The sequence below is a fragment of the Taeniopygia guttata genome, chromosome 1, assembly GCF_048771995.1.
Source record: "Taeniopygia guttata chromosome 1, bTaeGut7.mat, whole genome shotgun sequence".
Lineage (NCBI taxonomy): Eukaryota > Metazoa > Chordata > Aves > Passeriformes > Estrildidae > Taeniopygia > Taeniopygia guttata.
In genome coordinates, this window is record NC_133024.1 from 98,769,351 (window position 1) to 98,797,310 (window position 27,960).

At 42.0% G+C, this 27,960-nt stretch overlaps 1 protein-coding gene across 1 annotated transcript; it reads right to left on the minus strand.

Moving 5' to 3' along the window:
• On the minus strand, window positions 1-27,557 carry ACE2 (angiotensin converting enzyme 2). Its single transcript, XM_002194267.6, has 18 exons — window positions 27,210-27,557; window positions 24,085-24,243; window positions 22,098-22,191; window positions 21,340-21,483; window positions 19,894-20,006; window positions 19,263-19,371; window positions 18,442-18,539; window positions 16,777-16,946; window positions 15,498-15,724; window positions 14,555-14,699; window positions 12,975-13,073; window positions 12,212-12,334; window positions 11,703-11,875; window positions 10,781-10,839; window positions 6,209-6,309; window positions 5,145-5,261; window positions 3,757-3,951; window positions 1-3,139 (listed from the first exon to the last, which is right to left on the minus strand). The coding sequence occupies exons 1-18, from the start codon at window positions 27,396-27,398 to the stop codon at window positions 3,019-3,021; spliced, it is 2,436 nt and encodes an 811-aa protein (XP_002194303.6). The 5' UTR covers window positions 27,399-27,557; the 3' UTR covers window positions 1-3,018.
• Between the last annotated feature and the right edge of the window lie 403 nt (window positions 27,558-27,960).

A 27,960-nucleotide genomic window follows, 5' to 3' on the forward strand; every position in this document is an offset into this window, starting at 1 on the left:
TGATGTTCTCTTGGGTTTTTTAATATAATTGTCAGTAAAATGAGTAAAGTGACTTAGAGGATATATTAATGCAAAGAAAGAAGATTAAACTCACAATGTAAGACAGATAAGTTAAATTTTCTTTACCTCCTGCAACTTTATTTTAGCATACAGAAATTTGTACTAAATTTCTGTACACTATCTATGAATTTCTGCATGTTAAAATAAAAAAAAAAAAAAGAATGCAAATTACAATTTCTGAATTATTTTAAAATTAAATAACTATACCTATCATCTTGGCTTCATTTAGCTGCCATAACAGCACCCTGACTTCTATCAGCTGTTACCATTCTTTTGAGGCATTGAGAGAAGGCAACAGAGCTTGAAAAATGAGATTCAGAAACAGATGACTGTGCATTCTGGCTCCACATCACCTGTCTGCTATACAAGAGCTGAACCTGAAATATCCTTGACATTAGCCAACCTTATTATTCTATATTTTAGTGTTATTCTTATTTAATCAGGGAGTTGACCTAGAAGCATATGGAGAAAGCGTTTCTGACACTTTGTGGGTGACAGAATTTGGAAGGCTACTGTGGAAGAATATAATTTATTTTGTTAGCGTTTTTTTCAAAAGACTTCTCAGACACTGAGATATATATACCAATTATGTGCACTCCTTTAGTGCCTCCAAACTGTCATTATTTGGCTTTAACTGGAAATGTAAACAGGGAAATATATGCTAGGTAGGTTTTCTGATTATCATAACTCATCTGGATGTGTTTTTTCTTCATAATCACTTGAAGCTGACACCCAAATTCAAACTTAGAACTACTGCAAGTGACAGCAACATAAATAGATACAGTCTCACTTTCAATTACTTAGAAATTACTACAGGTAAAATATTATATCTGTTTTTTCACCAGTATTATTGACTCTAGATTTGGCCCTCAGGGTGCATATTTGATTTGGAATTCATTCTAAGCTGCATATTTAGGATATTTTCAATTTAACAACATATAAGGCATCTAGAAGAGAGTTTTTGCTTCCTGCAATAACAGGTAGAAATAAAGAAAATGTTTTATGCAGAATTCTATAGCCATTGCAACAGTAAATGGTAAATTTGCTGATCTCTATAATACTTGAGAAGCAAAAACTTGAAGATAAATGAAAATGCTAACAATATAATTGCTTAGCCAAATAATTTAATGCTAAGGCATTGAAATTTGGCTTCTGATGTAAGTGCTTAAATGGGAGCACCCAGCTTTCAAATGTGCACAGCACTACAAAAATTAGTGCTAACTTCAGCAAGTCTTGAAATACAGATACATCTGAAGAGACATAACAGAGGCATCTAAACTTAGACACTAACAGTTGTAAAATGCTGATCTAATATGAATAAAGAGGTTTTAAAATGAAGTCATTTCTGAAGTAAATCTTTTTCTCTCTCACCATATCTGAGCTAGTCCAGCATGTGATGCTGGTAAGAGTGCAAGTGATGTCTGCTTGCCCTTTCCCTGATGGAACTGGCCTTTTAAAAAAGTATTTTCTTTCCTTTGCATTAGTGTCTAGCTTGCCATTAATTAGTATCATCTGCTTACCATTTTGAACTTCTTCATTTAAGGGTCTCACCTCTTAAATAGGAAATTAATATGGAGCATTATAACAGTGTTTTGTGAACCTGTAGAGCCCAGATGTACTTTTCAGATATGTTTGGCTGTTTTCTACAGATTGTGGTCATTTTGGAGGCCCTTGATTTTAAGAGGCCATGCATTTTCTGAACATTTTTCATGCAGAATCATGTTTGCTATTGGCTCTTTGTTGGCTCTTTGGCAATCCAGGACTGACTATCAGAAAACCTTGTGGTTTTCAGTGACTGGGTGTATAAAGGAAAAAAAAAAACCAAAAAAAACCAAAAAAAAACCACAGGCATGGTTGCAGCTGTGGTGGGGGACCTGCAAGACTCAGAATCATAGAAAATCTGGCTGCAAGGGTCCTCTGGAGGTCATCTAGCCAAACTTCTCCATCAGAGTGGGATTATCTCCACTGCTCCATCATCCATACCTTCACCTGCCTGATCTCTGAACATTCCTAAAGGTGAAGGTCCCACATCCTCTCCCAGAGTACAGAACAGGCAACTTGGTCCAGTGCTGCTCTATCCTCCAGGTGAACAGATTTTGATTCTCAAGTGCAACAAGAATTTTCCAAGCCTCAATCTACTGCTCCTTGCATGTAATAGCACAATTATATTTGTTGCATGCAGCATTTGTAATACAGCATTTGTAATAGTGGAGGCAATGGCCAAGGTATAGGGAAAAATAACCAAAACCAATTTGATCATTTAGTATTAAGGAAGTTTCCATTTTTAATGTCAACATAAAAGGGATTTTTTTTTTTTTTTTTTTGAGGGAGCATGGGCTATTTAGTCTCTACAATACTTATCAAGCAGTTAGAAAAATAACTTATGTTATAATTTTCTAATAAACTTCCAGTGCTTGTTAGTCTTCATCCAGCGTCCATTTTACATTGATACAGATTTCTTGAAGGTGCAAAAATTGCAGTTATCTCACATCAAATTGAGTTCTTTATCACTAAGGTTCTTCCTTAGTGATAGTCAAGGGTTTTTTCATCACTGTCTTTTACAAATACTTTTGAGATCTCCATCTGGAAAGATCAAGATGTTCTTCAGGAGTACATGAGTTATTGTTTTGTGTGTCTTGATCTGTATACAACTGTATTTTTCCAAGCTTTTGTATCTCATTACACAAGAAACAGAAGCTGGATGCAGCACACACATGAAAAGCAGAACAAATGGTGTGTAATGTTATACACATAATTCACAGATAAGCCAGGCATGTTTTCTAATTACCACATAAACAGCAGATTTAGTTGCTATTGGCCATGAACCAGTAGATTAATGGTCAACCAGAAGACATTGTTCGATGACATCCATAGTGTTTTGCTCCTTTGCTAGGTACTATTGTTAAAAGTGAAACGAAAAAAAAAAAAAAAAAGAAGCCCTTAGTGTACCCACACCTCTTAAAATGATGTTTGTGTATCTTCAGCTGGCTCAAAGCCCAGGTTGCTTCTTCCCTCTTCACCATAAGGATTCACCTCTTCACAATTTGATCCTGCTGCACCTCTGCTTTCTCTTGCTCTCCTGTAACAAAATTCATTTTATATTAGAAGGTCCCTGTTCTGATCCAAGTCCTTCTGGATCCTCAGAATCCCTGACTGTAAATAATACTGTGTTTAACTGGAAATATTGATATAAAAGAAATTGAGTTAGGTTTAAGAAGAACTGTAGCATATCTCCTATGATCTTAGAAACCCTGTTAGTGGAGGGACATAGAAAACCAACCAAGCTATATTTGTTAATGCAGTAATATTTTAAAAAATGCCATTACTGTACAGCCTACAATCACATTATAGAAAACTGCAGGTGCTGATGAATGTGGACAACTCTGCTGTTGGAGAAGGCACCATGTTCCCAGCAGGACACCCCCTCCTCCTTGGCACCCTGCAGCTCCCTGTGACTAAAGCGATGGTTAAACTGATGGTGATGGGGAAATTGCATTAAGCTGCCAAAGCTGTCATGTACAGGGAGACAGGGAGATGAACCTTTAGCTATCACTGTTGATAGGAAAGAGATAACAGGCTTTCATTCCTTTACTTGCTTCAAGTAAACTGCAGCCTAATCTGTAAAAAATCCTGATGATTCAATTATCGGGACATCTTCCAGTAGTCATGATCATAGTATCAAAAAATATTACTCACTTTTTGCGATCTCTCAGCCCAGTGACGATCAACGCAATAATTCCAATGACAACCAGACTAATGACCACCCCAAATACAATTAACCAGATGGTTACTGGTGGTTCATAAGGTGCAGCCAGGGTTGGAAGTATTCCCACAAACTCCAGCGTACTGTCATCGAGTCTGAAAGCCTCATTCATTCGTCCTCGAGACATCCTGCCATCAAATGCAAATTCAAAGAGTGCACACACTTATTGGAAGGAAAGGAACAGTTTTCAGTTTTTCATAAATCTTCAGCATAGCAAGGTTCCCCTGAACATCTCAGTTAAAAAGGCTGCAGAGGAAGTACTGCTAAACCCAGTTTCCTTCTGGCATGCGAGTAACAACCATAGAGACTAAAACCCTTAACCTATTGCAGCTTAACTGACATGTTCAGAACCGTACGGACTCTTAAACTCAATCTTAACATTTATTAAATGAACTTTCTGATCTCCTTCTCTCTCTGTATTTTACCCTTCATTCTCTTTACCATTTCTTGTCTATTGAAAAGTTGCTTATTTACTCCACATAAAGCCACAGCTTTGACATCTTATCTGTTTCTCTCCTACAATCTTACACAATTTTGATTAGTGTGTTTCTCTCTGCCCTGGTGTATCATCTGTGCCTTGTTTTTCGTTAAACTTCCACATCTGCTACTGAGTGCTAACCCAAGAGTTACTTTCACAGCCATATTCTTCTCCCTTAGTTCATCAACTTATCTCACTTCTTCAACTCCATCTCAGGTTGATGCTGCTTTTAGATTTGTGTCCTCTTCATTTCCCACTGCACATTACCCATGATCTTCTGCAGAGCTGCAGTTTTACTTATCATTTTTATAGCAATGACTTACAGTGCTGTCACACCACACTGTAAAAGAGCTGTTCATTGACCTGTAAGTGGGAACTAGCTCCTGCTCTGACCTATATCATCAGATACATCTGGCTGTCTTTCTAGTACACCATTATTCTGAAGTCCTTGTTAACAATAATTCTTGCACTGACTTTTCAAAACTGAGAGGAAGAACATGTGTGCATGCACACATCATTACTGTATTCTGTATTTCAGGGTATACAATAGTTCCTGTTAAAGTCTGAACAATTAGATCTGCTGGCAAGGTATGATGCAATGAGATGTGTTTTGGCAACCCCCTGAAGCATTTTACTTTGGCTGTTGTCCAAGATACCATCTGATAGATGGACTGTTTTCTTTCTGTCATAATAGTTTTCATCCTAGTATCTCTCATCCCACTACTTCCATTTTTTTTACTTTCTTTTCACTGCTTCTGCTTCAGCTGACTTAAGCACTGCTTTCCCTTCCAACTTTCCATTTGGTTGGTTGTTGATTTTTTTCCCCAGAAAGCAAAATCTCACCTGATGGCATTTTCCACATCAGCTTTGGGCACAATATCGCTGATATTACCTGGCATGCTGACAGTAATATAGAAAGAGATCCTTTGTGTCTCTTCCCCAACATGAATGTCTTTAATGCTGAAGGAGAAACATGAAAAAGGTTATTTTCATTGTTGAGATGACATTTAGCTTTTAGTCTGGGCCAGTGAACAGTTGTGTTTGATTGGCATTGCCAGGGGTTGAGTTTACACTGGGGTCATAGTGAAATCAGCTGGGAAGTGAAATCTATTTTCCTGCCAGAATTCCTTTCTCTATGTGCTAATTTGTAACTTAAGCTGGAAAGTCTCCCTCATACCTAAGACAAGTCTTAATGTAATTTTCCATAGCACATAATCACTTGCAGAACAGAGAGTGTTTGGGGCTGATCTCCTGAATGAGGTGATTTATGAAGTACAAAGTGGAAAAAAAAGCTTTCTTCCTTATTTTTCTAGAGTAGATTCTAGATATTACATGGCTGTTGTTCTATAAAGTAATATGCAATAGCTTGAGTAGATAGCTTCTGAACATTATTGAAGATACTTAATCAAAAGGGTTGTTTTTCTTACCAAAATCACTTTCAGGTGAAAGATTTTATACTTGTAACTGAACTTAGATAAGATTAGTAAGTGTACCAAATTCTAGTGCTCTGTAGTCAACACATTTACTTTCCCTTAGCCCCAAACCTCTTGGAAATTCAGTATAATACACATACATTACTAGAAATGTTTATTTCTAATCAGTCTACCTTCCCTGATATTTCTATATACATGTCAGGCACAAATTGTCAAGGTTCATCTCCATCTCTAACGAGCTGCAGGAGACAAAGCCTTTTACCTAACTTTAGCACATTATTCCCTAACTTCAGGCTCCTGAGGGGAAAGATCACATACCCAAGCTGTCATCTTGCCTTTTACAAACAGCTGATGTTTGACATTGTTTCTGTCACCTCACATTTGACAGAAGGCACAATTAATCCCACCAGTTCATGCCATTAGCTGAGCAGAAGCAATGCAGGCATAGCTGGCACAATTAGGCAAGCCACTCACTCGAAGGCAGCTTTCTGTTTCTTCACCTCTGCAAAGTATTTTCTCATGGCATAGGCGACAGATGACTTGAACAAGAAGAGCTCACTTTCATCCCATTCATACTGCAGAAACAGAACAAGAGAATTTCCTCAGAGATGGCAAGACATCAGGGACATTAAGAAATTGTTCTAAAAAGAAATAGCAACTGTAATGCTTGGCATGCACTTCAGTATTACTTATTTGTGCCATGATAGTACACCAGAAACCAACCCAAACCCTTTAAATCTGTTATCTGGGTACTGTGGAGAAGAATAACCAAGGAGGTATCCCTGCTGCCAGACGTCATGCTGTTCCTCTGCAATCTCTGGCACCTTTATGTGGGCCTGCTGAAGATGCTGCAGTCCCAGCACATCTCTCTGTTTTACAAGGAAAAAAGGCATCAGCAAGGCTATTCCAATTAAATATTGTAAATTCTCTTTGAAGTTTAAAGATTTAATGACTTAGATCTTGTTTTAATCACTTTTTTTTTTTTTTTTTTTTTTTTTTTTTTTTTTTTTTTTTGCAGAGCTGTTCTATTAAGGAGAAGAACCTTTGTGGTAGAGTTGTTGTGTGAAGGTGGCTAATTTATTTGCTTGATGAGCTCGGGTTCTTGTTCATGGTCTGTTTTGGTAAAAAACTCTTTGCATCAGTACTTCTGCAGCAAGCACATATTTGTTTTTTATCCCTGGAGAATAAATGGGTGATATTAAAAAAATATATTGCCTGTGTGCACGCTTCTCCTGGCCTCCTTATGAGTCCAAAGTTATTTGCAGTGGAAGACAAAAACAGCTTCTCTGGAGCAGGAACCAAGAGCTGTACAGGGGGCAAAAAACACCACAGGAGGTGATAAAGCAGCCTGGTCTGTTGTGAAATAGCATGTGTGCACGAAGGGAAAATTCCAAGCTGAACTCTGTGGCAATACCTTTTTATTCCACCCAGGCATAGATTTGATTGTGTTTATGGCACCTGGGCAGGAAAGCCCATAAATGCTGTCAATGACAGAAAGTCAGCTCTTGACTTTCTTGAGCATTATCCAGGAAGGTGTGGTAGAAGGCAGCTCTGCTGTAACAGGCTTTATAAAACCTAGCTACATTTTTCAAATGTGTCCATCTCTTGACACTGACATAAAATGAGAGAGATGTATAAATATCTATGAGGAAGACAAGGGATTCAGGGATAAACTGTTTTGCTGGGTCTGTTGCAATAGGACAAGGATTAATTATTTTAAACTAAAAGAGAGTTTATTTAGATCAGTTACTAGGAAGAAATTCTTTAATGTGGTGAGGCATTGGTGAGGCATTGCCCAGAGAGATGGTGGATACACTTGAATGTTTCTGGAAACATTCAAGGTCAAGCTGGGTGAGGCTTACAGCAACTTGATCTAGCTGAAGATGTCCCTGCCCACTGCAGCAGGGTTGGGCCAGCTTATCTTTAAAGGTCCCTCACAACCTAAAGAATCCCCATTCTATTAATAAAGGGCAGGAAAGGGCAGAAAGAACCCACTGGTGTCAGTCCATTCTGGACCAGGTCCCAGGAAAGGCACAGGTACCCAAAGCCACGGCAATCAGGGCAGTCCCAGGGCACCTGGAGGGCAGGGGCTGTGCCAGCCCTGGCTGTTCCCACCAGGAAAGGCTGAGGCTGAGTTCCCTTTGCAAGGCAAATGCCCCTGGCTTTCTCCTGCTGGCACAGCCCTGCACTGAAGCACCTCTTGTTACTGCTGCTGCCTCCAGCAGCTGGCACTGTTCACTGTCACAGCTAAGAGGCTATTGTTGGGGTTTCTCAATTCTCTATTTATGCCCAACATCTTGAGGCTTGCAGTGCTGCTTTTTTTTTTTTTTTTAACCAGTATTTAATTGAGCTTAATTCTTCTACTGATGCTTTCTGTACTTAGCATGTTAACTTTTTAATCATTTCCTCATTTCTATAGCTTATACTTTGTCTTTTTAATTGCCAGTATGCCTCTCAATTGCCTTTATAAATACTATTACTGGCTGTGTGGGCGGGAAGTACCTGGCTGGCTTCTGATCTGTGCTTGAGTCATGACCTCCCTCCCACATGGCTTCCCCAGGCGTCTCAGGCACCACCCTACACTGTGCCTTACAGAAGCTGCTTTGCCTTCAGAGAGAAATGAACTCTGCCAAGCACTTCTGCTCTGTGACAGTGTGCTCACTCCAAGATCCCATATGTGATTTGAAAGACAGTGTAAGTGTGGCCTCTGATTCAAAAAGGATTTTTCATTGTCAAATACATCTAAATGCCTGCAGGCTGACAGCTCTCCATTCTCTAACACTGTCTGGTGTGACAGCCCTTTACAATGGGATCATACATATGGCATCAACCTGGTAGAGAATTTTGAATTCATTTTTGGAGAGGGGTCTGGTTTTCAAGTGGCAGTCAGGGGCTGGTACTCCAGGAACCATTTATTTTAAATATGACAGACCCCAAGGGATTCAGTGGGCATCCTGTAGCAGTTTCCCTCGTGTGGGCACTTTCCTAAAGCCCCAGCTGAAGCAAAGCTGTGGGTGTTTCAGCCTCATCAGCTGCACTGGTGATCCAGCAATGCTGCGGCTGCAGCTCTAATCTCATCAGCCTGAAAACAATTAGCAGGGTAATTGCACGCTCTGGTACAGCTGGCGTAAAGCCCATGTGAGAGTCTGGATGCTTAATTTGCCAGAACTTGGGGCTATTGAAACATCCCTGCTGGTCCCAGCCGGGGCTGAGTCACAGCCTGTGTGAGCTCCAGCTGCCCTGGCTCCCAGCACAGCTGTACCTGAGCCCCAGAACAGGAATCTCTCCCTGCCTGCTCTCTCCAGAGCTAAGCACAAATGCAAAACTGTTTGCTGGCATATTCAGAGGGCTTTGTGCTGTTTTGTCAGGGCAGAGCAACTCAAAATACACCTTAAACAAACAATTGCAGGGGGCCCACAGCTTCTGTGCACTGTGAGCCCTGCAAAGCACCCAAAACACATTGCTCTGTGTAGCTGGGCTGAGATTCTGCCTGAAATTCCCCCTGGCTTTTCTCTATGCCAGTTCATGCATGTACCATTACCTGCTGCTGCCATACCAGCATTCAGCCATTCCCTGGGGGCTCAGCAAAGGGACATTTGTGGGGAGGAAGAAAGCAACCGAATAGAAAAGCTTTCTTGCAAGTTGGTGATGTGAACTGGTTTTGAGAGGAAAATGTATGGCTTGCTCTTCAGAGCTTAGGAACCTACTGTCCACACAATAATTCAAATTAAGTAATCTGTATGAGATTGTTTTACAGCTGCTCAATTGCACAACAAAAGACTATGATGGCTAAAGGCAGTCATAAAAATGATATTAAGCTAAACATTAACCATAATGACTAATAAATGTGTTGTAATATGGAACCTTTTTATGCTGTTGATATCAGTTTTGAATTGTATCTAACTCGACTAGGCAGTCTAGGAAGCAATAAAACTCCAGTGAGGCTTGCGTGTGAGAGAGTGATAGAAGCAAGAGCATCAATTCATATGAAAAATGAGCCCATGGTTTGTGTCCTTGCTAGTGCAATAGGCTCCAACAAGCAGGTCTAAATGACCTGCCTGATGACATCCTCATTCTTGGAAAATTACTGATGTCCTGCAAGGTGAAAATGGCTATTAACAGAAATGAAGTGTCTGCACTTAAACCTTCTACACTGCCTCCATGAGATTAGCATAAAGAGGAAGAGATAGAATAAGAAGTGAATTTTCAGCCGGGGTTAAGCAGATGGGCTAAGCCAATGCTCTGTTTAAAATCGTAAAAGCCATCTTCGGCTTTGATGAGATTTTTTTCATTGCTGTAATACATTTTATTGGACCAGCTGGTATAATTGGGGAAAGCAGACAAGCTCTTGGGAATGAAAGCCCTTCGTCTCATCTGAAACAGAAGCAGCTGTACTGCACTGTCCCCTGAAATCTCAATAACAAAGCTGTCTCTGCTTTCAGGATAGGAGGGCAGGGAGGCAGCTGAACATATCAGGGCCTGGAAATATTACTGTAAACAGCCAAGCAAAAAGCTACAGTGAAATTCTAACAGATGTCTTTTAGTTTGAAATCAAGAGCATTTAAGTGGGATCCATGAGCCTGCTTTTAAATGTAAAGTTAGCCGCTCTAATAACTTCCGAAGGTGGCCACCATAGCCATGCTAATGGCAATTAGAAGAAATCAGGTAGAAGCTTTAAGTGGAGACATCAGCAAATCTGGGGAAAATACAGCCATTTTCATGTACACAGGTTCCTCTGTGTTAGCCCTCCAGGCCTTTTCTGTAGGAGGCGAAAAATAGTGATTGGCATCTCTACAGACTAATAACTCATCTAGCTGAGACACCTTTCCTAAACTGGGCTCACTCAGAAGATCCTCCACTAATTTTAGAGGCGGCCTTGACCACAAACTTAGACAAGACATCATATATGTGATAACCCTTCACCTGAGCCGATGCCACCCTTCAGACACAAAGATCAGCCATAGCCTGACTCATTTCCTGAGCCATTACCACAACAGCTCTGTTGCCCAAGCAGTAAGAAGGGTGCCACAGCACAAACACACTCACCGCCTGGTCCCCCAGAGCTGACTTCAGGCTGATGCGCACTTTGATGGCATCGCTAGAATCTGGTTCAGAAAGAAACAAGGGCCACGTTAGAGCTGCTGCAACAAAAGTTTCCTGGGAAATGCTGAGGTGGCTAAAGCTTCCTTACAGGTTTCCTTGCTCCCCTTGGAGAGCTTGGTGGGATTGATTTTGTTTCCCTTCAGTCACCTCTACTGCAAACACACCCATCTAAGCTGTCAGTTCCCAAGTCCGGTTTTGTAGCAGATAGAAGGAAAATTCCTCTCTCCCATCACTGGGAATGAGCAGCTTAGGTGCAGATGCTGGTGCCTGGTTAGTGACTGGCACAGGGCTGTAAGAGTTACGAGGCTCTCCAGTGCCAGCAATGATTACACAAAGATAACCCGGCTTGTTCATCACTCAGTGTCACAATGAAAAGTGCATTTTTCCACAGTCTCCTCGTTTTCCTCCCCTTGAGCTCCCCTCTTTGACTAACACATGTCAGCAAAACCACAGCAGTAATTATTTTTGTACTGGTTTGCCCCTACACCTGGCCCCCTGGAGCAGTGGCTCCCAGCTCTGCAATACAGGCACACTGCTCTCAGGAAAGCACCACATAAGACCAAGCTTCTGAATCTTTCTTCCTTCTGTGTAGAGCCATCCCACACTCTGAGTGCTGCCATCATGAAAAAACAGACACCTCCATTTCTGAGAACTGGGTGGGGCTCTGACAAACACTCATGCTGACTTCTCCCGCTCTGGCCAGTCTTTTTTCCTGTGAGTAAAACTTACAGCTTGGTGATTATTTCCTATAATCCTGCATTTCTAGGCAGAATCACCTCCAACAGCTACAAGAGAAAGGCACTTTGCTACCCAAGGGTTGTGAAGAAGAACTCATGCCCTTAAATAACCCAAAAGCCATACGTACATGGTGTCCAGTCTGTTTTCCAGCCAACGAATCTGCCAGAATTGTTTCTTTTCAGCCACTCATATAAAGGTTCAAAGTAGTGGAGCAAGGGAGCTGCATTCATGTATTTTTCTCCTGTTACACTTTCCAGTGCTTGAGTCCAGGGCTTGGATCTCCCTAATTCCAGCATTTGTCTGTGTATGTGGAACAAGAAGTAATATATTATTGCCATGGTCCATCTAGATGAGAAAGACACTCTGTGATCAGTATAAAGGTGTTCTTCTTTGCTTCTGAATTCACTCCTTTCTCTAATTATTCCTATTAATGAAAACTATTTTATTCCCACAAACAAGTAATTAAACCTGTGATGTATAGAACCTTATTGCACGTAAATTTAGTCAAATTGTCAAAATTAATTGAGCAGGTATAGGCTAAATTTCCAAGCTAGGTTTATTCTTGATACAACCTCATTTACTCCAGAAGCTTTATTACATTCTGATTTATTGTATGTGAGAAATTTGCTTTGTTACCTGAGTTTCTGCCCGGCTTCAGTGGAGTTGCTAATGTCACATTTGTGAAGAGGGCCAGTATGGTTAGCTGCCTTGCAAAGTGCCTCCTGAAACTGGAACTGATAGATGGTGCGGGTGTAATACCTGAAGGAAGGGCAAGGAAAAGAGAGGCACAGGTTTTATTAGCTGTCTGTCAAGGAAACCTGCAAGCCTTTGGCCTTTGAAAAGCTCTGCTGCATCAGCTGTCACTCCTGCTTGGGAGACTGCAGTGCAGGGAGAGAGGCCAGCTGATACTTACAGGCTAGGCTAACTCAAATCTAGCAACATGCCAAGATCAAGTGGACTAGAAGAGCCCCAGATCTAAATTAGGACACATAAATTAGGAGAGGGTAGAGGTTTTAAGGTCCAGCTCTCTGCCTGAGCCCTCTAAAATGAGGTAGCTGGGACACAGTGGATATCCAGGGCTGCATGTTCATGGCCCAAATGGCATGGGGCACAGTGATCCCCCAGGAGGCAAACACCTCATACAGAAGTGCTCCTGCTGGTTTGATGGCAGCATGAATCTTTCCTGTTCAGCAAGAAGGTCAGCAGCCTCCTCGCTGCTTAGAGATTATTATGGAACAACCCCTGATGTGCGGAGAAACACTCCCATTGAAATCACCAACCTTCAGTCTGGGCTTTAAACAAAATAAGATTGGGTCCTGAGACTCTCCAGCAGATGTTTTAGGTAGCTGGGGCTTGTTCTGTAGACAAAACTTAAGTCATGAATTAAACACTGCACTACCTTATGAAGGAGTAATCACTGGCCACGTGAAACAGCGTGGCAGCGTCGCAGTAGGTTTCGTCATGAGGGACTGGTTCCACAACACCCACTATGGCTCTCCTGGAGATGAAGGAATAACACAGGGTTTCTGCTTATAGACAATAAGCAAAGGTAATTTGACTCAGCTTTTCTTCTGTTTTGTCTGATACATATGGACACCTCTCACTTGCAAACAGAATAATTCCATACAGCTCCCAGTATCCCCAAGCAAGTTCTGCTCCACAGCTGGAGACCACAGACAGGAAGCTATTTGGAAACTCATAATGCAAGGAAGACATTTGTATGATGGCAGGGTGTGCAGGGATCAATTAGTGGTATAAAATAATCTGCAAGACATGAGATTCACACAAACCACCTCATGCCCTGGGCCATCCCGAGTTTAGAGACTTGTATTTTGTTCTGGGCAAGGGCATGCAGAGACTGGGCAACCCAAAAGGTTATGGCCTCCTGCGCCACTGGGCTGGAGATAAGCTTTCTCTTTATTTTCCTCTCCTGAGACTGTCTTTTCTCAGAAACAAACCCATGCCTTTAGTTCTGAAAATGGTAATAAGCTTCCATGGAAATATTTTTCATAAACCTGTATTTCAAGTAGAGGCTTTGCAGTGCCACTGCAAGAGATGTGATAAGCTTCCCTGAACAATTTGTCATTCTCTTTCTCTGACATCTCTGCTACTTTTGAATACATTGAAGCTGATTGATTTTTACAGTGGGTCAGGAGGCTTGCATATATCAACTTTTATTATAGATTGTGTTTGCTGATGGAGGTTTGCTGTTCATGTTCATGTTAGAGTTCAGGCTCCATTTTCAGCGTGGGGCTTCTTTGGTTTCTTTGCATTTTTCTGCCCTCATATTAAAACCAACCTGGGGAATTACAAACTTGAGTCTGAATCATATTTATTTTTAATCTTGTGCTCCAAGGTGCTGAAAATAGACTGATTGATGGGCATAATCTGAAAAGGCACCTCTAGCTGTTACTTGCCGAGGGAACTGTATTTTATGTACTGAGAAAGGAGGTATCTCAGTACACAAGGAAGGAAATATTCAGTCTGAAATCTTTCAGACAATTTGCCTCCAAAAGCACTATATGGTGGGAAGGAAACACAAAGCAGAGGAGTGTGCTCAAAGACTTGGTGGATTGAGATATGCATGCTTCTCTGGCTGGCAAGTACAATGAACTTCACTTTCCACTCGTCCTTAAGGATGTGGGGAGCAAACTGGAGCATGTGACCAACGAGGCTTAGAGAAGGGCTGTACTTTTGCTGTGAAGATGTCTTGGGGAATGTCTCAGGGGGACAGTAATATTGATCTGGAATGGGCCATGCAAAGGCCATGGGCTGTCTTTATCAGGAGCTGACATGAAACATTATGAGACATTGTCTGCACCAAGCTGGGTATTTCTATCTAGCAGTCTACTGGTATTTACAGAAACACCCAGACACAGATCCTGTCCTATAGGGGCACAAATACCCCAGTATGTTAAGTAAATAGGGTTGAGTTTGCAGGGTCATATGAAAAAAATCCCCTTTGTTTCTCAAACTTACTTCATCTCCCACCACCGTTTGGTCCATTCCTGCTGTGTAATCTCACCCTTAAACACCATCCACCTCCACTTCTCCAGCATGTAAGTAAAAGGCATTGTTCCAACAATCGTTAGTGCTTGTTTGAGCAGAAAGTTGATTTCAGTTTCTGAAGAGAGAAGCAGTTAAGATAATGGTTATGGTAGCAATTAGTATCTGATTAGATGGCTAAAGTGGTTTCCTTTAACAGCTAATGTTTACATCTTGTCTGAATTACAGATTTTCACTAAAGAAAAAATGGAAAGAAGAATACTACTGACAAAAAATGAGATAAGATCATTTACAAAGTGTACGCTGTTTTGTCTCTCTTTCCCCCAAACTGTTAAATAACCTAGTCCTTTGACATTTACATTTAGTTGCCCATCACTGAGAACCATTCCAGTCTCTGAGGAATTTTGGGCTGAAGACATCTCAAAATGTATAAAATGTGCATCTTCATCCATCTAAGGCAGTGCTCAGAACCCAGATGAACTGCATTATAATGAGAGTCTACCTCTGTTGTCACTCAATATTCACTGAAGTGGGAGATGTAAATCTCAAGGTTTCAGTTTCATTTGAACTGCTAAATACAGATCTTGATAGAGATATGTATGGATTCATGCAACAGAGATTGAAAAGAGTGTTGGAGACTCATCTAAATGAACTGTGAATATTTAAGGATGAGTTGTTCAATTCTGACGGTAGTGAAGTGCTAGCTATTTCTTTTTAAATTATGTAACAGCATTTTAAAGCAGTGATCCTTGCTTCACAATGTGATTTGGGGGGAAAAAAATTCTGGTAAATTAGAGGAGTAAGATTTTCAGAAGCCTGTCGGTTGATTGCTGGGTTTGCAGGCACAATATTCTGCCACAAAATAAGGCTAGAAAGTGCTTTCACATAAATGCATAATATTTATGCATTTATTTACCTTCATCATCTTGGAAAGTTGGCTCTAGGAGATTAAGAGATTTCAAGTGCTGAGGCGTGGCTACAGAAAGTGACATAATTTCACCCACAGCTTCGTGGAAGCCCTCGTTGGCGCCGCTCCTCAGCAGGTAGGGCTGCCCCGCGTACGCCATGTCATACTCAATGTGGCCCATCTCGTGGTGTGCCGCCAGGAAGTCATCCATGGTCACTTTGGTGCACATCTTGATCCTACACACCAGAAAAAAGTGTCTGTGGTCAGAGAGAGAGTAGCCCAGAGAAAGGCTGACAGCCATTTGCCACAGCCCCTCCAGAGCTTGTGAGTGCCCTTTTCAAAACCTGGGCAGCCACATCCTGGTATGCAGTGCAGATCCTTCTGCTACAGCAATGGGGAACTCAGCAAAACACCTTCAGTCACCTTGAAATTGTCCAGGCAGTAAGAGAAAACTGCTGTTTTGTGAGGACAGCTGTTCCTTAAAACCTGGCAATAAACTCACTGTATGTGTGGGAATGAGTAACCACCACCAATCTTAGTAAAAGAGTAATGTATAAAACACTGTGTGTTGGTGACTCCTGCTACTCCATCCTCATGTAGGATTTACTATTTACTAAAGGAATGTCTTCCAAAGAGGGTTTCTTTTCACCTTCCCCAGACTGCTGAGATGGGACACTGCTGTGCTTCACTAAGGCTCAGCTGTGCAGCAGCTTCTTTCTCTGGGTAACTGTGGGAACTGCAAGAGGGGTCAGAATTTCTGTGAGAAGTCTCCATTGTGTGGGAACTTGCTGTCCCGCTTCTTTCCCAAGTATGGAAGAGACTGATGGATTTTCACAAAACTGGATAACTTTGCTAAAGATAGACAGTGGACTCTCAGGAGATTTTCCCTTGCTACCCAGAGACCCACTGCCATTGCTGCAAAATGTGCAGTTGTCTGCAAATCTCACTGGTATCCACCTGCATTTCTGCTTATTCATTAAGCCCTAGAACATAGCCACTATTTCTCTAATTCATAAAAATATTAATCACTTCTCAGCTTAAATTTGTGAGTAGATCTTGAGTAGATCTATTAGTAAATTTGAGTAGATCTTCACAGGAAAATTTATACAGAAAGGTTTACAGTCCCACAGGATCCCTGCTCTCTTGTGTTCCTTCTCCCTCTTTTCAGCCACAAAAAAAAAAAAAAAACAAAGGAGAAATTATAACTTCAGACAGCACGGTGCACCTCTAGTGAAAATACATTTGTTCTAGGAAGCAGTACAAAAAGGGGTCATAGCAATTTCAGTACCTGTAATCATTTTTGCCCAGGTCCCATGCTGTAGGATGGCAGACAACCTTCCTGTTGTCAGTCGGCTCTGTGAGCATGGAGTTTTCCCAGAACCCGTCAGTCATGTTATTGAGGCCAATGGAAACAAAGAAGGCCTCAGCAGACTTGAATATTTTAATTTCATCCCATTTCTAAAAGAGACAATGCCACCATTAACCTCTGCTTCTGCATGCAGCCTGTTCCCAGTGCTCTGCTGGATATGGGGCAGCTGACTTCATATTTATTTCCCAGGAGCTTCACACCTGCACCTGGCCTATTGAGAGTAAGTCAGTAGTGTTGGCACTTCTGTGAATTCTGCTGGGAACTGGAATTAAGTGTTTTCCCTGCAAACAAAATAGGTTTCTGCACACAGAGGTTCAGCAGATAGCACCTGACCCAGACCAGAGGAGCTCTCAATAAAATATAAAGTAAGACAAAAAATGCATTCCTGTATGTCAGATCTGTGATTCAACCCTTCAGTCACTTCAGTCAACCTGGGGACAACACATCTGAGGAAGTGGAGCTACATTCCCAGCAGATGAGCATGAGAGATTTCAGCCAGAGCCATAAAACCTGGCAAATGTATCTATGGGAGTTGCTTATCAGATTAAAACTGCATGGTTATGTTCAGGATAATTTTGCCATTCAGCAGGTTTATTATTCTTCCCAGCAGGAGCTCTGCATTTACTGCGATGAGCTCTCACAGAGACCTGGGTGGCAAACAGCTCATTTGGATGAAAATCCCAAATGGGGCACATCCACCAAAGATGAGCCCACCCATTGCTCAAAGGCTATGTAAATAATGCTTGTCTTCTTGCAGTGGCACTTCAGCAGACACAAATTTATGACTACAAGTGGGTCAGTAATGTAAAACAGAAGTGAGAATAATGCAGGCTTGTGCAAACTGCTAAGGAATCAAATTCAACTACTCCTTCTCTTACCAGCATAACATTTTCATGGAGTGCTGCCTAAGAGAGGAGAGTAGATGTCAGGTGAATAATTGCATTTCAGAAATCAAATTCCATCTAGTTCCATCAAATTCCCTTTAGTTTAAAAAAGGAGTAAGGCTTTGGCAAGACTAGAGGGAATTATCTTCCTCCATGTTCCTGGTCTGGTAAAGGTGGTGGCACAGCTGTTAGCTCTACAGATCTCAAACACAGACCTTATGCTGCTATGCAGTTATCAAGAGATAACAGGCAGCACTGCAGTTTCTGTAGCTGTTTCCAAATAAACAAGACTGACAAAAACAAAACTGTGATATACAAACTATTTGATTATGGTAATGACTGGCAAAGGTCATATTTGATACCAGCCACTCCAGGAGTCCTGGAATATTTATAAGTACAAAATATATCTCTTAATAGATAAGTGTCTCTGGGGAAAATAGACTTGGAGACAAGATTAAGAGGGTCAAAGAGGGTGGAGGAAAACAGAGAACAGCTAAAGGGATAGGTACAGGGGAAAATGCATAAACACTTAAAAGTGGAAAACAAAAATGGATGCAAAAAGCAACACTTTGTTGGCAGTGTGTCTGCCTGAGGGCAGCCATGGATTTCTAGAGAGCAGCTGATATGTTTTATGTATAGCATAATTTTTATACCCTCTAGATTTGCTACATAATGCATATTGCATAAAGGCATGTCTTACCTTTTCAACCATTGCAGAAGTTACATCAATGTTTGGTTTGGCTGGAAAGGGAACAGTCAAGGCATACAGATTTGTCCAGAATCTACCCCACATATCACCTTCAGAAAAAGAGAGAAATAAAGAAATACTTTAAATTATTTATTATGTATTCTCAAAGGTGTCAGACAGGTCTATAAATTGTGCAGTGCCAAAAACAGGGACTCCTATTCATCTAACCAGGCCTGATCCAGATGTGTAGGGGAGCAGTTCTAGAAGGTCATGCATAGGTCAAACTCAGATCAAGGATCTTTTTATTACCCAATATCAGCAATTCTTGGATAATACAGTTTCAGGACTGATGACATTCCTAAAGGTGTATGAAAACTGAATATCCTTTTTTTTTAGTCCACATGATTGTTGTGCCATGTTCAGGTGCACAACACTTATAGCAGCTTAATGCTGCATGATTTGAAAGCCACGTTATAACATGTGGGATCTTAGAGTAAAATCTGAAAGGAAAAACAAGTATTTCTGAAACTCTCATTTCTGAGGAAGACAAGTGCTACAGAGGGGAGGGAAATATCCCAGCCAAGTGCTAGAATTTTGTGCTATGTGAGGTTTGGTGAGGATGAGCATACCTGCCTTCCCTTCCTGCCACTGCTGCTAAGCACTTGTGTCACCTCTGCTAGGAATTTACGCGTTTCTCCTCTACCCTTCTTTTATCCGTAACTTTTTTGGTAATATCCTGATTAAACAGTCACATTACTTTCCACCTATGTCCCTTGAAGGTGACTGTCCTGTGTATAAAGTCAGGCCTGCACACTATGGATGCATTGACATACCCAGCAAGTGAGCAGGGAGGCCTCCTGTGGAGCTGATGAGCTTGGGGCCATACACTTGTCCCAGCTTGTGTCTCACGTAGGCATGCAGCTGCTCGTACAGAGGTTTTATCTGGAGGCAGAGGAGGAGAAGGAAACAATTTTTATTTTTCACTTTGCTCTACTCCTCTCATTGCTCCTAAACAGAGAGCGTTGAAGCTCTCTCTGACAAAAAGCCCCTGGCAGGTAACTGCCCCTCAAACCTGCAGCTTGTCTTTGCCCCCTGCCTCAGGGTTCAGGCATTGAGTCCAGATTCCAGCCACAGAAGTCCTGCTCAGGTATGAGTGAGGGAGCATTGCTAACTTTTGAGCTGGAGTATCAAGGATGCCCTCTACCCCATGGACCCTACCTGAAGGAGAGACATGGACCTGCAGAGATCCCTCTTTCCCAGCCTTTGGGGACCAAGATGGTCCTTGAACAGCTACAGAAGTAGAAAAGTCATGTGTGTCTCCTCACATCTGCTTCTGTTAAACCCAGGTAGACTGAGATCAGCCAGTTTAAAGCAGGTTTCATCTTCTTTTATAACATCAGCATGTGAGCCCACCACTTCAAAACACAACCCTGCAACCCAGATGAGAGCTCTTCCTGCCTCTACCTGCTCAAATGTCTTCTCCACATCTTTGATCAGCTGGTCACGGCTGTATTTGTAATTTTCTGGAGACTTTGCTTCATAATTTGCTCTCCAGTAGTCTCCGTAGTCAGAATAACCTGTAAAGTATGGACGCATCACATGAGGACACCACATGTGGCACTGCTTAGGTCTGCAGGAGAACTGCAGCTCCCTGCAGATCCCATGCAGACATGCAGCCTTCCCCAAAGCAGCACAATTCTAGATAGTTTGGGTTTAGCAGAGAGGAAAAAGCCTCCCTGAGTGTCCCTGTCATGAACATGAAGGTATGGGAGATTTCCAAGAAATTCAGAAATTGATGTCATGGTTATCTGCTAGTTAGGGTCATTCTGTCTGGAGATGGAGGTCAAATGAAATCAGGAATGCTGGCTGGAGCTCCTGGGACAGCAGTCTCTGCTCAGGCTGGACACTAACAGGTTCTCACAGAAGGCATAAACTGGTGAACACTGAAAACGGGCCCCTCTTCCAGAAACTAAACCACCAGGACACATGCAGATACCAGAAGGGAAATTCAGCTCCCAGTTCCATTACATCTTCCAGTCCACTGAGCTCCATCAAGCCTGGAGTAGAATTGGCTCCTAGCTGAAATCTCATCCTTAGTGGGAAGGAGGAATGCCATAATGACCACTTCTGAATGTTTGGCTTTTTTCCCTGTCTTACTAATTGGGCCATATTTTCTTACCCAGCTCCAGCCTGACAGTTTTTGCAAAACAAGGAGGAGGGGAAAGCAGGTGATACAGCTGCAGTCTGGCCAAGAGACAGATGATGTAGCTACTTCACAAGCTACCTTAGAAGGCCCCAAAAGAAAATTAGAAGGCAGCTGCTACTGTTCCTTGAAAAGACAGTTCCATATGATTTGTGTGGAGATCTCAGACTGGAAGCACACTTCCCTTAGCACAAAATCCTTTTTGAACACCCAGCTGCACCTGCTGTCCCAGGCCTACCAAATCTGATCATTCCAGCTAGGGAATAATGCTTATAGAAGTGCCAATGACTGTGGCTGCTCAAAGAAGGTCAAGGCCCATAGGAAAGAGGAGATGTTGCCAAAACTCAGCAACACTCAGAAGCTGCTTAAATGGAGTGTGCTTGTCCATAAATCACAAATGGTGCAGTTCTGGGTGCTATGTAATGAGGGGCACTGATGCATTATGGCCTTTGGGAAAAGTGCCAACAAGGAAGGGTGCCAACAAAAAGGTGCTTCTTGTCTCAGGCTGGGAAGAAACCTCTGAACAGGTCAATGGAAGTTGTCTGAATTGCCTCTTACTGTGAGACATGCACACCAAGAGCAAATAATGTGCAAATTATGTATGTGTTTTGAATTCCTGGGGAAATTGGGTAAGACTGCAGGACGTTTACTAGCTTCTGGACACCAGAAGGGGAAAAAAATAAGGAACAAAAAGGAAATTTACTTACCATTAAGCCTTGCAACCTCATTTTCAAGTTCAACATACTCTTCATATAATGGTCTCATCATTCTGCCAACATCAGCTCTCCAGCCTTCCCAGGCCCACAGTCTCTCATAATAATCAGTGCTGCCAGACATAATAGCATCCAGACCTGTCAGAACAAAAAAGTAAGTACTAGGCTTTGAAAAAGCAGAATTTTTCTTTTATAACAGACAAACCAAAGTGAAAGAAATTCATGAACAGAGAAGAAAACACTTTGTATTTTCTGTACTGAAAGATACCATTATTTCATTGCATCCTTTCCTAATTTAAGGTTTTCCTCTTGTCTTTAAGAAGCATGGAGCACATCCATAGACTCATAGTCTCTTAAATGCTCTCTCCACATTAGCTTCCCTTAAGTTGATATAATTCTCAGGACTGGCCTCAATACAACATTAAGTCCAACATGACTGAAGACAAGGAATAAAAAATAGATTTTCTGTGATATAGGCAAACCCCAGGTGATAGGCAGGCTTCCAAACAAGCTGAGCAGCCCTGCCAAAAAATTTTTTACCACAAACAAAAGATAGTATGTCTCGTGGGCAAAAGGTCTAGTGGAGACGCCTGAACTGCAAGGTGCAATTAAATTATGACTAAGCTTTAGATAGCAGAAAATATCTGTTGAAATTACAGCCTGTTCTTTTGCAGTCAGGAGCCACCCTTTGGCTTTCTCTTTTGGCATCCTCAGGGTGAAGAACACGGTAGAGGCAGTGGTTGGTGTCATACCTGGCTCCAGCACCAAACACTCCGATGGATTGTTGATTTTACAGACGGTCCCAGTGCTGTAGATGGTACTCATTGTATTTAGCACAGTGCCCAGCTGCAAGTTAGATGCAAGACAGCCTGTTAGAAACCCGCTCTGTGCAAAATAACAGCCAATTATGCTAATTCCTTAAAAGCTAGAATCAACACTTCACCCACCAGCTTAATATTTAAGCAGATGTTTGAGCTCAGGAGAGATTAATGAAAGAATTTGCCTAAATGCATTACTGAACCAGATCTAGCTGGAAAAGACAGATAATCTCCCAAATATATGATATAACCTACAGGTTCTTAATATCAGTCAGACAGAGCTCTGGATTCAATGAGCACTGACTGTCATGAGAGAGCTGTCAATACACAGCAATATAAAAATAAAGTTATCAATGTGCTTCCATAAGCATGAACACACATAAACTTTGCAGGGATTTGTGGCTTAGAGTGTCAGCCAAAAGGGCCCCTTTGGCAGGTGCTGCCAGGCTGATTGTTGCCTGTGGGTGTTCACATCTCATCACATCACATTGATTGCATGGATCTGCTTGGACTCCATCACAGAGAAGCCGTGGCTCATGTCTTGGGCCAGCTGAAGGCCAAAATGCACCTGAAATCATTCAGCTCTATCTCAGAACCTATGCTATGTAGCTTTGGTTTAAATATTTTTTAATGTTTCTACATCTTCATGTCTCAAGGATAACATGTACCACTTTTAGCTTTCCCTTTAGGACTATGAAATTTCTCACTTAGAGGTTTAAATCAGAACTTTGAAGAGCTGTCACTGAGAAGGGCAATTAGTGAGTACCTCAAACTTTTACCTCTGTCAGCATTAAAATAAATCAATGCCCAGGCAAATTTTTGTGTCAGTGAAGAATACTTAGATATTCTTATGGAACCTCAACAGACTGTATAAAAAAGTCACTTTTCAAACATGAATCAACACCTTCAGCCCCAAAGGCAATTATCTAGGAAATCCTAAGTGTCTAAACAGGGAGGGTACTGAAGAACATATCTCCTCAACAGAAACAACATTACCATTAGTGCACTGTTGTGATCCAAAATAAATATATGTTTGCATGAACTGCCAGCAACATAATCTGTTTTTCAGAAACACATCTTATTTGGATCAAACAAGAGATCCAGCCAATCAGCTTCTTCCCTTGCATGGTGATTAGCAATGCTGACCTTAGCAGACAAATCTCAAGATTCTTCTGTAATTAGGACTGTAGGGTCCTGGACTGTAGGTACCCATGATTCAGTGCTATGTTTCAATTTGATCTTCAGCAAAGGGAACGTAATTTAATTCTCAAGTGTTTGGTTATAGATCCCTTTTGAGTTTGTATAGCTGCTCACTCCAATTTAACATACAGTCATTATCCATATACCTGCCTCTTAGGTGAATTTGTCAGTGCAAATGTCAAATTTCATTAGGGTTCTTGCCAAATCTTGCTGGCTTCCGTCATCTTTCTGTGGAACCCTCCCCATTTTCAGGCAACCTAGGGTGCCCAGTGCAATGAAATATTTCTTCTTTTTCCCAGTGTGATAATGTACCAAGTTCAGAGAAAGAGAGACTTCCTCTATCTCCACTTTTTTGACTCATTGAATGGCCTTGTACCCATCTCTTTCTGCTCATTGCCCTAGGTCTGGACTTCACCAAGCACCACATGTCCTTTCTCAGTTTTATGGCTAATCCAGCTATAAGTGCAAGGACTGCTCTAAGGCGTGTTTGAAAATTATTCCATGGCAAAACTGCTGACAGAAATGGCAACCAGCTTCCTAGGCCAGACTACCCACAGTCCTGCATTGCTGTGAACACCTAGAACAGGTACACTTCCATACCATACACTGCATCATCCCAAAACAAGCAGGGTGGTGACAGCACCATGCCCTGGCTTGAGGCTGCTGTGGGAAGCAGATGAACTCACCCCCGAAAAATTATGAACTACATTCAACAACTTACTCTGTTATATTTTTCTGGTGACAGCACAGATGATCCTCTTTCCTGGAGAATCTGGATCTGGAGCTTGGTGGGGTCATCTGCAATGCTGTCTACTTGGAAGGTGCTGGCATTCCTGGAGGCCTCCTCGTAAAACGCAGACCACCTGGCATCCGCCTCGCTCTGCAAGGGGGTCACACAAACCTGAATTAATCCCTCCAAGGGAGTGGAGTGGCCTGATGCACTCAGTGGACAAAAGTATCACTTCTAGGAAGAACTTCATTTGTGAAGAACATCCATGGGCTGTGGGCTGAGCACTTGCACCTCCCTGTGAAATAGCTAGAGAGCTTTTTGGCTTTGTTTTATTCACACATCCAGATAAGCATTTTTCTTTGGGAACAGCAAAAATAATGACTGTCTACTGACACCTTGGTTGTTATAATTGATCCAGCATCACTTTGCTGTGTCTCCTGCTATTCTAAAGAACATTTTCTTCACCCACCTGTGAAGAAATAAGCCAGGGCTCAAAGAGATCTGTGACCCAGATGTTAATCCCCATTTCTGCTGCAGTACCAGGAACACTCAGCTGCCAAGATAGTAATACTGAGTCTGTTTATAAGGCAAATATTACTTTCTTCTGAAATGCTGGCAAATAAAAGATTATATTTGGGCAAAGGAGGCTCTAAACTAGTGACCAAATGCGGTGTGCAAAATCTCAACATTTTGCATGAGATTGCTTTTAACACTTCCGCAATTACAGACCATGATATGTGAAAGTCCCAAATTTCCATTCACAAAGTAGTAGCATTAGAACACGATTTGGAGTTGGGACTGTCTTATTCCCCTTTTTCTAATGTGTTTGTACACTTTTTAACACATCAGCAGCAATTCCAAATGGCAACAAGAACAGTACTAATTAACCTGGGTCCTTGGGAGAGTTTATTTAATTGTGCTTACGCAAGAGCTTCCCAGGTTGTGGATGGGGCACCTGTAACACCCATCTCTCCCTGCTGAGGGGTCTCAGAACTCAAATGTCATATTGTGCCTGAGGAGCTCTTTCAGGCACCCTTCGCCCCTGTGCAGACACACCAGTAAGACCAGCACTTTGTGCAGGGCTGTGCCTGAGTTGTTCAGCCCCAAATGTGACAGGGGTTCAGCACCCACTGCTGCAGGCTCCAGCACAGAGGGGTGGTGACAGATGTAAAGCCACGGTAATCCCATCCCCACATCTCCTCCATGGCTGCAGGCGAGCAGCCATCACTGGGAGGCTTTCCAAACTCTCCCCTTCATGGAGCAAAGAGTCCTGACACTTCTCAGCAGCTTGCAGAGCCCAGTGGGAAAGAGCTTGATAAGCACCCAGAGAAGGGCATGGCTGTGCCAATGTGTTCCTGAGCTCCTTGGCCTGAGCAGGAACAGGGAGGTGCCTCAGGAGTGGCAGGGAAGGAGAGGGGGCTCGTTGGCTACAAAAGCCAGGGGAAAGCCCAGTTATCTTGCTGTCTGATATTTCCACAAATAGAGGAATTTGTTGATAAGTCAGAGGAATAGTTATAGGGCTTGTGACACAATTTACAAGGAAAATGGATGTGAAGGAGCCAGAAGGGACAGTATTCATTAACTCTCCTCCAGCAGAATGGGAGGAGGGGAATCAGTGGGTTTATTGCCAGCGCTGCTGAAGATATTGAGAGAAAAAGTTCTCTCTGAACACTAGACTAATTGGTTTTACTGCTGGTATCTCCTCATGTATTTTATTATCATCTCATTAATGCTGAAAATACTATATAGGACTTTCATTTTATGTGTTTGGAAACATTACAGTTTAAGTGTCTGGTGCCTCAGAAAAAATTCCAGATTGACAATGATTAGTCATTAGGATTTCTTCCAGCAACCAGTCTCCTTGCTTTAATTAAGAAATATGATAATTAAAACATGTTTTAATTAAGTTATATGACCACAAAGTGAAAGCTCAGCCATTAGGCAAAAATAGATGTAGGATGTTCAGCTTCATTTTTATGCTCTGAATTGTTTTCTCTAAGGCTTGAATTAACTTTACAAAACATGCCACTTCAAAACTAAGCAAAAATCATGGTGGTTTTGTTAATTTTGAAAGGCTTTGAGCTTACAAGATCCTGAGTTGTCGCATGGCAATACCAGTAACCAGCCAGACTCTTGACAAGTTCTTGCCTAGAGACCCCCCAGGGCTGGGGCAGACAGAGGCTGGTGTTGAGAAGCAAGAACTGTTTTGGAAGACAGAATAAGTAAAAATGCTGTGGTCCTTCCTGCCAATAGAAATGGACTTTCAAACCAACATACAAGACCACTGTAACAGAAACTCCACTGCTGGCATTTGCTAGTCTGTGATCCCACTTCATTTTTCCCGGTCTAATAACTCCAGGCAGTTTACCAACAGCCCTGACTATGAGAAGAGTGATGGGGGCAGGGAGAAATGTCCACCACTGGGTAACTGGTGTGGGCCTATAAATCCATCAGCAAACATGTAACAGAATGCCTGCATCCAGAAAATATTTGCATAGTCACTGAGAAGTAAAACAACTGTGTGTGTTAGTAAAAAGCCCAGTGTTCATCTGGTCTTAGGGAAGGAAAGTTGGAGACCTGAGCTCATATGAGTGCAAGATTCAAATCCTGTTTCCTTGCACCACAGACAGAACCTACCCCAGGCCCTTGGAGAGGATCTTCACCCTCAGGATATGCCCTCTCCAAGAGTAAAGGGAAACGCTGCTCTTGGAAAGGGAAACCCCAGAGAAACACTATACCAGGAGGCACTGGTGGTGTTGGACTCATCAGAAGAAAGCATCTCTCTCCATCCAACACAGATTTTCAGGATGAGCATGCAGTGCTCCCTTGCCTTTTCCCTCCACTCACTGGAGTGACCTGAAGGGACAGTCAAGCTTCTGGACATCCCTCTGCAGTGCAGGCAGTCCAGGTACTAACCCAAGGCTGTAGAGGCTGGTAGTGGCCCAGGCACGTCCAGTAAGCATTGCTACATTAAAGCAAGCTCCTCTACTCTCCCCAAAATGAAGCACAGCTACCAAAGTAACACTCCCATTTAATAAAAACTTGGTGGAACCAAAACAAACCATAAAGTGTTAGATTCCTAAGAGAACAGTAAGGATGCAGGATGGAGCACTCACCATTTTATTGGCATTCTCCTCAGTGATGTTGGTGTTGTAGTTCCATGAGGCAATGGAGTTCTCATAGCTGATATTTTCTGCCCTCCGGTTAAACTCTTCTAAAAATATTTGGGCTTGTTGTGTGACATCCTGAGGGGTCACAACAGCACTCAGGCCGCAGAGAAGCCAGAAGTGGACCAACATATTCATGTTCAGGATGAGAACCTCTTCACTAAGTAAGTTTCCTCAGGTAAGATTCTCTGTTGGCCTCTGCCTCATCAGCCTTCAAGCATGGCTGCTGTGAAGAAGAAAGGCTGAATCCAATTTGCTGGACCTTTTATGGGTTTTATTCATTATAGGAGAGAAAGGAAAAAGTTTTTTATAAAAAGCCAAATAAACAAATGTCAATAATTAACTTTGGAAAAACATAATTACTCCTGCCATTTTATGGCCTTCTTATAAAAGGCTTTTACTTTTGGTTAATGTTTCCCAAATGTGCTGTCAATGATACAGCTGGTTACTTTATCTATAGCCTACCCCTGTCTCTGGTAGCTCAGAATCTGTCAATCCTTTAACAGGTTGGTGATAAGCTGTAAAAATATTTAGAAACTTCACTGAAACACCAAGCCAAGAACCTTAACTCCCAGGCAGGAAGAAACCCCATTTAGTCTGAGATAGGGTACCTAGTTGGGTGTTTAAGGCCGTGTTTTTAAAGGCTTTGCAAAGCCCAGGTGATTTGAGGAACAGACCTCGTTTTCAAAGCAATCGGGGC

Bases quoted from the DNA above. Each gene is read 5' to 3' on its own strand.
- ACE2 (XM_002194267.6), bottom strand. From the start codon at position 27,398: ATGAATATGTTGGTCCACTTCTGGCTTCTCTGCGGCCTGAGTGCTGTT. The intron at 24,244-27,209 runs GTGAGTGCTCCA...ACCCCCTTGCAG, and splicing joins AGGAGAATGCCAATAAAATG to AGCGAGGCGGATGCCAGGTG. The intron at 12,335-12,974 runs GTAGTGCAGTGT...CCCTTCCTTCAG, and splicing joins AGTGATTACTCCTTCATAAG to GTATTACACCCGCACCATCT.